This window comes from Peromyscus leucopus, chromosome X (assembly GCF_004664715.2).
Source record: "Peromyscus leucopus breed LL Stock chromosome X, UCI_PerLeu_2.1, whole genome shotgun sequence".
Classification (NCBI taxonomy): domain Eukaryota; kingdom Metazoa; phylum Chordata; class Mammalia; order Rodentia; family Cricetidae; genus Peromyscus; species Peromyscus leucopus.
This window is the reverse complement of record NC_051083.1, coordinates 118,546,341-118,556,770: the sequence shown is the minus strand read 5'-3', so window position 1 is coordinate 118,556,770 and position 10,430 is coordinate 118,546,341. Positions and strand designations below refer to the sequence as shown.

The window sequence follows — 10,430 nt, the reverse complement described above, 5'->3', positions numbered from 1 at the left end:
TTTAACAGAGAACAAGTAGGAAAACAGTGAAAGCAAACAGCTTTTGGAGAAATGCCCTCGCTCACATAAAGTGCATACAAGACTGGTCTGGAAAAATGGCTCAGCTGCTAAGAGCACTTATTGCTCTTGCAGAGGACTCCGGTTCAAAGCTCCCGAATGATGGTCAGAACAGCTTCTTTATTAACCAATGGTATTCACAGACCATCCCACAGCACTAAACATTTTCTGAAGCATCAAAAATTTTATGAACTGCTATACTTACTGATGAAAATGTCCCACAGAAACATCTATAAAAAATGTGCTTTTCTGATTGGTTGATAAATAAAAAGTTGATTGGCCAGTAGCCAGTCAGGAAGTATAGGCGGGACAAGCAGACAAGGAGAATTCTGGGAGGAGGAAGGCTGAATCAGTAGTAACCAGACAGACACAGAGTCGGTAAGATGACAAGGTAGACCTGAGAAAAGGTACCAAGTTATGTGGCTAAACATAGATAAGAATTATGGGTTAATTTAAGTGTAAGAGCTAGTCAGTAATAAGCCTGAGCTAATGGCCATACGGTTTGTAATTAATATAAGCCTCTGTATGTTTATTTGGATCTGAGCGGCTGTGGACTGGGCAGGGCAGAGGAAAACTTCCATCTACCATAAAGTTTTGTAGTAATTAGTCAAGACATGAAATGGTAAATTGGGAATTTGACCTTAAATGTACTTCCTAGTTTATTAACACTTTATTCTGTTTAACTAAGCATAACAAGTCTGTATATCATTTCTGCAGAATCTTTCATCTTTGTATCCTTGGGATTTGTTTAGTAAGAAGTGTCTTTCTGTTTTAGAGTTTGGAGAACTCAGAGAAGAGCAGCTATGATCTGCTTACTAATGCAGAAAGTGAACTTAAAAAAATTTCAGTGTTTCAAGGCAAACTCATGAAGCAAACTCTAAAGTACACTTTGTCTTGTAAAACTTCAGACTAATGAAAGCATGAGTAACAGTAAACTAAAAATGAGATAACTGTTGCTGTCTCCTTCTAGGAGTGATTGCAATTATTTGGCTCTTCAATTTTTATTCTGAAGATTCTTTTAAGAAGGAACTTGAGTCAGAGTAATGAGACATAATTACAATGTTAGCTAAGGGCTATGTCTTTAGAATAGAAATAGTTTACATTGTAGTTCTTAATAATTAACTTGTTTCAGTGCAAGAGCCTCTTCATATTAACTTCCAAATAAAATCTAAATGACTATGTAAGTAGCAAATACTCCTTTGTACAGAACTTCCACACACTATTGTAGTGATTTTTTCCTTTCTAATACTGTTAATTAATTTTTATCAATAAAGATTAAATTTATATTTTGACATCAGTGTTTTATCAGTTCCCAAAGGTACGTGATACAAGTGTAGAAGGTTACATTGGTTTGATTTGATTTGATCTTGAGATATGCACTTATTGTATTGTGTGTTGTCCAGGAGGGTCTATAATGTCTAGGCTCAAGGTGATCTCAGAGTCCTATGTAGGTACTGTGAGATATATGTGTCTACATTGTTCTTAAGAAAAAAAAATTCCCTCTCTTTGACTGGACTCCTGGAGCTTGACCTGGTGTTTGGCTATGGATCTGTGCATCTGTTTCCATGAGTTACTGGATGAAAGCTCTATGATGACAGTTAGGGTATTCCCTGATCTTATTACTGGGGTAGGCCAGCTCAGGTACCCTCTCTACTATTGCTAGTAGTCTAAGCTGGGGTCATCCTTGTGGATTCCTGGGAACTTCTCTAGCACCAGATTTCTCCCTGTCCCCATAATGTCTCCCTCTATCATGGTATCTCTTTCACTGTTCTCCCACTCTATCCCTATGTGAAAAGAAAAGAAAAAAAATCCCACAAAATCTATCTTATAAACACTATATATTTGCTTACTTACCACAGCCTGCTCTGAGAAATGAAAATGTTTCCTGTTCAGTTATAAAAATTCATTAAAAGAATGCACATTTGTGTCTTGGAACAAACTAAACTGCTAACATGGTTAATGCAAGTAACAAAATTTATAAATATTGGGCTCTGTTTTCAGATAAATGACAACTACCCTTACTTAATGATTAAGAATACTTCACATGTGTCTTCGAACATTAATGGCTTAGAATGGTTTTTATTTTGATGTTCAGCAAATATATAGAAGCCTGATTTTTATATTCATTTCTAAGCTGTTAATTTTTATTTCTCATTTAAAACGTTCATAATTATACATAAAAAGGGATGAAAATTTGTTTTACCAAATATTGAGTATTTAAACATTTCTTTGAAATCAGTCAAACTTACTATTTTTCTAAAATTCCCTTCAGTGACTTAATCATTCACAATAAGACATCAAGTCTTTTCCTTGACTGCTGTCCACCTTATTTTTTGAGATAGAGTTTCTCACTGAACTTGGAGCTGGCTGTTTCAGCTCCACTGGCACTCCACTGGCGTCTGTCCATCTCCATTCCTCCAAGGCTAGGGTTACAGATGAGTGCTGGCACACTTAGCACTTTACTGAACGTGGGGTCCATGCTGGAAAATATAAAAATATGTTTTTAATGAACAGTGACAGTCTCTCCAGTTGTTATAAAAATAATACCCTATTTTATGCCATGAACTACAAACTACAAGCTTGCTTTTCTGCTTGCAATAGCGTCTGTCTCTCTTTGCCCTTTGATGCACATACATCTACAACCTTGCTTCAGTGGCTCTAGTATCATTCATTTAATGGGCTCACCAGAATTTCTCCAGACAAAGTCCTAGCTTTTAAAAATTTAAGCTATTCAAACTTCCTTGTTAATTATACCATACAAATGAAAGTTCTAGGGTAGCCAATAGTGGATTAAGAAAATGTCAACTCAGACTGCCAAGAAATAATTTTTAAAGAGAGAAGGTGGACATAGACATGGAATTTTGATTGAAGAAAAAATAAATCATAAACATGTAAATAATAAAGTAAATACATATAGTAAATATATAACAGTGAATGAGTTAATAAACATCTCTGATTGTTTCTGTTATTTTGGAAAACAATGACTAATGTAAGAATTAAATGGCATCTTTTAATGTTATGTAGCTGTCTCCCCAGAACTGAAACATTCCTTCCTGTAGGGAGGATGGCAGATCCTGCAACTCAGAACTAAAGAAAACTTACAAGTTTGGGGAAGCTCAGAAAGTGATAAGGTTTTCAGGGGCCCTCCCAAAGGGTGGGAAGAGATTATCCGGTGGGGCTGCCTGCAGGGTGAGAAGAAAGCTCCTGGGGACACAGCTTTTGTGAGTCAACACTCATGCTGGGGTGGGCTTCTCTCTGATGCAGCTGCATTTGGAGTCATTCATGTTCCTGTAAGAAACCCCAAGAAATCTTTGGTTCACAAGGGTAAACTTAGAACTGTTTCTGTCACTGATACCCTGTTTGGAGTAAACAGGCAGCTAACTGGTCCTGTTTTGAAACTTTCTATTAGCACTCTTTACTATCTGTGGATAAGATGCATAACTAATACTTGCTAGTACTGATCTGGCCCTGCTTTGTGGGTCCAGCCCCCTCATTCTGAGATCCACTGTATTCACCTAATTCACTTGGGCCAGACTTACTTGGACCCTGCTTTAATTTTTTTATTTTTTGGTTTTTCAAGACAGGGTTTCTGTGTAACAGCCCTGGCTGTCCTGGAACTTGCTCTGTAAACCAGGTTGGCCTGGAACTCACAGAAATTCGCCTACTTCTGCCTCCTGAGTGCTGGGATTAAAGGCATGTGCCACCACCTCCCCTCCGGGTGATACTGCTTTATTTATCACACCCATTTCTCATACCAAGGAAAGGTCTTGGGGCCCTGAGAGCATAACAAAATCACCTATTCCATCTGCCAACATGGAGACACTATACATGTATTGATCCACAGTGCATTCCAACAAAGGAAGGATTGGAGGTTCAGTGCCATCCCCCAGGTCAAGGGACAAATGATCCAAAAGATACACCTCTCTAACCTAACCTAGGACAACCAGTGTCAATAAATACTTTCATGTGTGTGTGCAACCATAGTTTATGATCAACTTTGTTGAGCCATTGGGAGGACTATGTTAGGAGTGGGCATACAGGCTATATGATAATTACATGTGTGAGCGGCCCTCAATTCAGGCCAGATGCACCCCTACTGCCCATTTTCACTGTCCCTACTGGGTACATTTCATGAGCACCTGGCCGGGAAAGTACAAAATGGTACTCCTTCAAAAGGAGGCTGCTGCAGCAGACTGTCAACTAGAGACCCAGTAACCTTGTTAATTTCAGTATCCTTACCTAAGAAAACTGGCTGGCAGATTGGAACAGGGCATGGACATAGAGCCTGTTATATTTCAAGAGTTTCTATCATCCATAAAGCCAAATCCAGGCCCTCTATTCTTTTTATGAGGAAATAAAAAGTAGCCCACTCTCCATCCCTACTATAACAAGAAACCTGTTTTTGGTCCTGGCAGAGACTATAGCCAGGCTCTAAAGGGCTCTTCTGGCCGTGTATGTGAGGAAATTGATATGGGAGATCAATGGCCTTGAGAAACTAAAGAATTGGATTCCTGCAAGCTTTATAATGAGACAGGATACTCCAGTCCTGCTGCTGGGGTTTGGCTCCTTAAAACTTCAATTATTGGAGCTGGGTATGGTGGTGCATGCCTTTAATCCTACTACCCCTGAGGCAGAGGCCTCCTGTGGGTTTGAGGCCAGCCCAGTCAACACAGCGAGTTCCAGGCCATTCAGAGCCACATAATGAGACCCTGTCTCAAAAAACAAGGGGAGCGGGAGGAGGGATGAGAGGGGAATCTGTGGTTGGTATGTGGAATGAATAAAAAATTCTTAAATAAATAAAAACAAAACAAAACTTCAATTATTGGGGAAAACAGCCCAGATTATACTTCCCCCAAACTGATTAGGATCATGTGTTGGGGCCTCTCACTACAGCTTTCTTCCTGCTCCCACTTACCAGAGGGGACCATTTGGAATTCTCAGTATTCAAGGAAAGAGAGACTCAAAGTAAATGGCATGCCCTACAAATTGTCAACTAGGAAGATAATGAATGGCTGAGTGTGAAATCCATTATTATGGTCCAGCTACTTGCAGAGGATGGGCCCTGAGGGTACCCTACTCCCATGTATATGTTAAGCCGTATTATCAGGGTGCAGGTTGTTGTTGAAAATATAGCTAATAAAACTGCAAAGGCCTTTAATATACTCTTGTCTGGCAGCTTCCTGGGAGAACTGAACATTCCACCCTGCAGGAAGCTCCTTAAGCAAGGAGGTTAACAACTCAAAAGAGCTCCAGGAAGCTCCTTAAGCAGGGAGGTAAACAACTCAAAAGAGCTCCCAGAAGTCCCCCAAACCGACCACACTCACTAGGCCCCTCCCTGCCAGAGGAAAGACTAAAAGCTGCGAGGAGTCCTTTGGAGATGAAAGGAAGCTGAGCTGCGAAGAAGAAGACTCTCAGAGGAGACCAGACCAGCTGCCTGGAAGATGTAGCAACTAGCCAAGCTGGAGCTGCCTTGCCTGGAAGAGGTTTCCACCAACTGAGGCGCCTGGAAAAGGCATTTTCCATCCTGCTGAGCTGCCTGCAGGCTGTGCAGTGTGCTCCAGGTTCTCCCCGGCTGGGGTGGACTCCGGTGAGGCAGCTGGCTTTGAGTCATTTCTACTCCTGTAAGTAACCCCTCACCTGTATTCCTGTAAGTAACCCCAATAATAATCACTGGATCACCAGGATGGACTTTGGTGGTATCTGTAGTTTAAATCTGTTATGGGCTCCCTATTTGGGGTGAATAAACACGTGCGTTTTGTCTCCCCAGGAAATGTTTTTTATCAGAAAACATATAATAGCCATGCTATTTAAGTACGCAGTTTGCCCCCCCCCCTTTTTTTTTCTGAGCATAAATACATTTTGCTCTGCTTGGAAAATCAAACACCAGAATCAGTTCAGTCCTACGATATGGATTCCAGGGTTCAAACTCAGGTTATCAGTTTGGTGGCAAGTACCCACTGAATCATTTAGTCAGCCCTAATTCTACCATTTTGAATGCATGTAGCTAAAAATCGGCCTTTATTATTACAAATTATGTATTTGTTTATTGTGTGTGTCGGAAAACAACCCGGTGAAATTATCCTCCTTTTCTCCTATGTGAGTTCAGGGCTTGGACTCCACTTGTTAGGCAGGGAGCAAAACCCTTTTACTTGGTAAGCCTCCTTGCTGTCATAATTTCACCACCTCGAACGCATACAACAGAAAACAGCTTCAAAATTCAAAGTACATATATTTAATTTGTGTGTGTGTGTGTGTTCTCATGCCACAGTGCACGGGTGTGGAGGTCAGTCAAAGTGCAGAGGCTGATTCTCTCCTTCCACTCTTTGGATACTGGGGATCAAACTATAAGGTCTTTGGGCTTAGCAGCAAGCACGAATACACACTGAGCCATCTGGTGTTTTTTTTTTTTTTTTTTTTTTTTGCGGGGTGGTGGGGGTGGGGGTGGGGTGGGGTGGTGGGTGGGTGGGTGGTGGTTTCAAGACAGGGTTTCACTATGTAACAGCCTAGGCTGTTCTGGAACTAGCTCTTTAGACCAGGCTGGCCTTGAGCTCACAGAGACTGAGAGCCATTTTGATAACTCGAATTCTACCACCTTGAATGCATGCAACAGAAAAATGACTTTACATTTTCTATTTTTTTGGGTGGGTGGGGGGCACGTGCCTCTTGCCACTGCACAGGCCTGGTAGTCAAAAGAGAATTTAGAGGAGTCGGTTCTCTCATACCACATGGGTTCAGGGACTCCAGGTCAGGTCATCAGGTTTGGCTGCAATTGTCTTTTTTACCTGCTCAGCCACCTCGCTAGCCCTAATTCCACCTCGTTGAAAAATGTAACCCCAGGCCGGGCGGTAGTGGTGCACGCCTTTAGTCTCAGCACTCGGGAGGCAGAGGCAGGCGGATCTCTGTGAGTTCGAGGCCAGCCTGGGCTACCAAGTGAGTCCCAGGAAAGGCACAAAGCTACACAGAGAAACCCTGTCTCGAAAAATCAAAAAAAAAAAAAGAAAGAAAGAAAGAAAGAAAAAGAAAAGAAAGAAAAATGTAACCCCAACATGGCTTTATTTATCTATTTAGTGTCTTTTTACCTGCTCAGCCACCTCACTAGCCCTAATTCCACCTCGTTGAAAAATGTAACCCCAACATGGCTTTATTTATTTATTTATTTATTTATTTAGTCTGTGTGTTTGTATGTGGGCACAAGGGCATGCTGATGGTAGTGTGGACGTCAGAGGACAACTTTCAGAAATCAGTTTACACTGTGTGGGTTCTGGACTCAAATTTAAGTTGTCAGGTTTAGTGGCAAGCCCCTTTACCCACTGAACCATCTCAAAGACCATAATTCCTCCTCGAATGAATACAACAAAAATGTCTAATTTTTTTAAAAAAAAATTACATTTGTCTGTTGGGGTGTGAGTGGTGGTGGATTATGCTCACATGCCGTGACACACATATGAAAGTCTGAACAAGTGGAAGAAATCAGTTCTCTTTCCACGGTGTGGGTTCCGGGCTTCAGCTTGGCGATAAGTCTGTACTGGCCCAATGTGGGTGGTGGGGTAGGGGGTGGGGGTGGGGGTGTAGACAAGAGGGCTCTTTACTAAAAGATGAGGGTTGTGGGTTTATTTGGAGTCTAGTTGCTTAAATATTAGAAGGACAAACGCAAAACCTTTAGGCTGAGTAGAACGGAGCCCTCCCCCTGTCACGAGGTCCGGGAAAGAGGACTGCAGCGCTTTTGGGCGCGGCTTCTGAGTTCCAGCAGTTTGAGCGCCCCAGGGGGCGTGAGTCACTCAACAGAGTGCGGAGCCAGGAGCAAGTCGCTAAGATCTCAGCTACTCCTCATCACTCTCCAGTTGGTGGCGTATCCGCGCGTCTTACGCGGAGCCCATGCTGCTTCCTTTTTTCATCGGCCCTCCCGCGGGGATACCAACAAACTTTTGGCACCTCTTGCCCCTCATGCTGGCGCTTTTTGTTTCGTGTTTTGAGTTGTTTTTGCTGGTTCTGCCACAAAGATTCTTGGCGCCCCCCTTCTTGTGTGGAACCCTAAAAGACCATGACAACACTTCTGTGGACCTTCTACAGTATGGACTTAATGCGCAGGAACCAGATGTCTCTGCCCGGCTACTGCCTGAACGGCGCGCTCCACGCTAATGGAGCTCCTTCCAGCTCTAGCTTCATGCCTGGCTTCATCCCACCACCTTCATCCAGTAACCCCCAAATGCTCCAGCACCTGCCTCCCAGAGCCTTCAGCAGCCCCCCCAACTTTCCGACCGGGACTAACAGCCGCCGCCGTAATGGCCAGTTGGGGGCAACCGGCACAGCGCTCCGGGAGCCCTCAGGCGCCTACGCTGTGCGGCAGTTCCACCCAGCGAACAGACAGCATAGCCTGCAGCAGCGGCTGCCTCCGCAGCAGAAGGCGAGTAGCTCTAGCTCCACGGTCACTTCGGAGCGCTACAAGACCGAGCTGTGTCGGCCCTTTGAAGAAAGCGGCACTTGCAGGTATGGCCACAAGTGCCAGTTCGCACATGGCTCCCGAGAGCTGCGTACCCTGTCAAGGCACCCCAAGTACAAGACGGAGCCTTGTCGCACCTTCCACAGCAGTGGCTTCTGCCCCTATGGCACTCGCTGCCACTTCATCCATAACGGGAGTGGGCGACAAATTGTGCCTTCCGAGAGCCCTTCCGAGAGCTCTTCCGGGGAGCCGTGCTCCGCCGATGACTTCAACAGGGAGTCAGAGCCGGGATCGCAGACCCCAGAGCCGGGATCGCAGACCCCAGAGCCGGGATCGCAGACCCCAGAGCCGGGATCGCAGACCGTCAGCTCTGTCAACTCTTCGGGTTTACCATCCCGTCAAGACCAACTTCTTGAGGCGCCTCCGCTGCTCAACGACCAGATAGTGAGCTCAGGTATGACTCTGCCCTTATCGTACCCTGCAGCCACTGTCCCTGCGACATGCTGTATCGCTGTGGCTTCGGGTTCTGCGGCTGCTTCTACGGCTGCTATGTTCTCCCTCAGTGGTGGGGTCCCGTATAATACCTGTGCCAACAATACCCAAGTCTTTGGCCAGGGATTGGGGGGCTACGTTGTGCCTGTGGCATTCCAGCCCCACAACTTCGCTAATGCGAATGCCACCGCCTACTGTCGGAGCCAGCAGCAGGGTCTGGTGGCTCCCACGCAATTCCCGATGCCTGCCGCGGCGCCTCCAGCCACTATCTTATCCCCGAGTGCCCTTGCCCCCATGGCTGCTGCCGTCTTAGTCACCCCTGGCACTGCCACAGCCACTACAGTTGCCCCTGCTGCAACTGTAGCTGCCAACACCACCTCTGCCACAGGTCCTGTGCCGCACTTGGGCCTCCAACCGCCAGACGCCCAGTCCGAGACACTAGAGATTGACATGCTCATCAGCAGCCTGGATTCCCTGTTGGGCACCAACAGCTTCGACAGCCTTCTGAGTTACTCTAGCTCCAGCAGCCTGAGTGGCTCTGCAACTCCCAGAACCAATCCCAGCCGTCGTCTGCCCATCTTCAGTCGCCTCTCAGACTCTGATAAATGAGGCAAAAAAAAAAAAAAAGGCGCCAGTGATGAGGGAGAGACGATACAGGGATGAGGGGGAGGGATGACAAAGCCACAGGCAGATTTGAGGGGCTCCCTGAAAGCTTGCACTTGAACTCTATGTTGGGAGAGACCCCATCCCTCTGTTTCGGTTTTCTTGTTTGGGTTTTTTATTATTATTATTTTCATTGTTATTAGGGAATTTAATTCTTGTTGAAAACAAAAGGCAAGAAACTGTGTTGAGCAATGTGCAGTTGTAGCGCAGATAAAACAAATAAAAACCCATACACTTTTTTTAGGTCTCAGTTTGAGACAGTGTGAAAAAACATCAGCCTAGTACCATTTTTTTTTTCTCTTGAAAGCTTTAGGTGCATCCTAGATGTGGGAATTTTTACCTTGAAGGGAATGACTCAATATTTGTCTCAGACAAGTGCTAGTAAACCAGCTGGCGACCACCTTGCCATACTTTTAGAATCCATTATTTTTGCCAAGAATATGCCTTGATAGTAACCTTAGCTCCTCTGTAGTCTGTGGTTGTTTTTGTAGATTTTAGAAAACAATAAATGTCTTGCAGGTGAGAAAAGCTTGCCTTCCAAAAATTGAGAATGGCTTTATTGCCACCACTTAATGGATGAATAGCTTAAGACTATTTCCTCTGCTTTCTGGAAGCCCTGGGAAGAGGTTCGTTTAAATTGTTGGAGAATAACTGCTTAGGTTTTAGGTGTTTTGAGTTGATTTGCACTGCTGTGCCACAAGTCAATATGAAGAAAACCATTTGTTTGTAGTCTTGTTAGGAGTGTATGCTGAGAGTTCTGTTCATGCTGTGATTATTT

At 44.4% G+C, this 10,430-nt stretch overlaps 1 protein-coding gene across 1 annotated transcript; it reads left to right on the top strand.

The window, feature by feature from the left end:
• Positions 1-7,777: 7,777 nt before the first annotated feature.
• LOC114688512 (mRNA decay activator protein ZFP36L3-like) lies at positions 7,778-9,638 on the top strand. Its single transcript, XM_037199153.1, has 2 exons — positions 7,778-8,951; positions 9,378-9,638. The coding sequence occupies exons 1-2, from the start codon at positions 8,099-8,101 to the stop codon at positions 9,596-9,598; spliced, it is 1,074 nt and encodes a 357-aa protein (XP_037055048.1). The 5' UTR covers positions 7,778-8,098; the 3' UTR covers positions 9,599-9,638.
• Positions 9,639-10,430: the final 792 nt, after the last annotated feature.

Excerpts from the sequence above, each read along its gene's own strand:
- LOC114688512 (XM_037199153.1), top strand. The coding sequence starts at position 8,099 with ATGACAACACTTCTGTGGACCTTCTACAGTATGGACTTAATGCGCAGG. Across the intron at positions 8,952-9,377 it reads CGACCAGATAGTGAGCTCAG|GTCCTGTGCCGCACTTGGGC; the intron begins GTATGACTCTGC and ends CCTCTGCCACAG.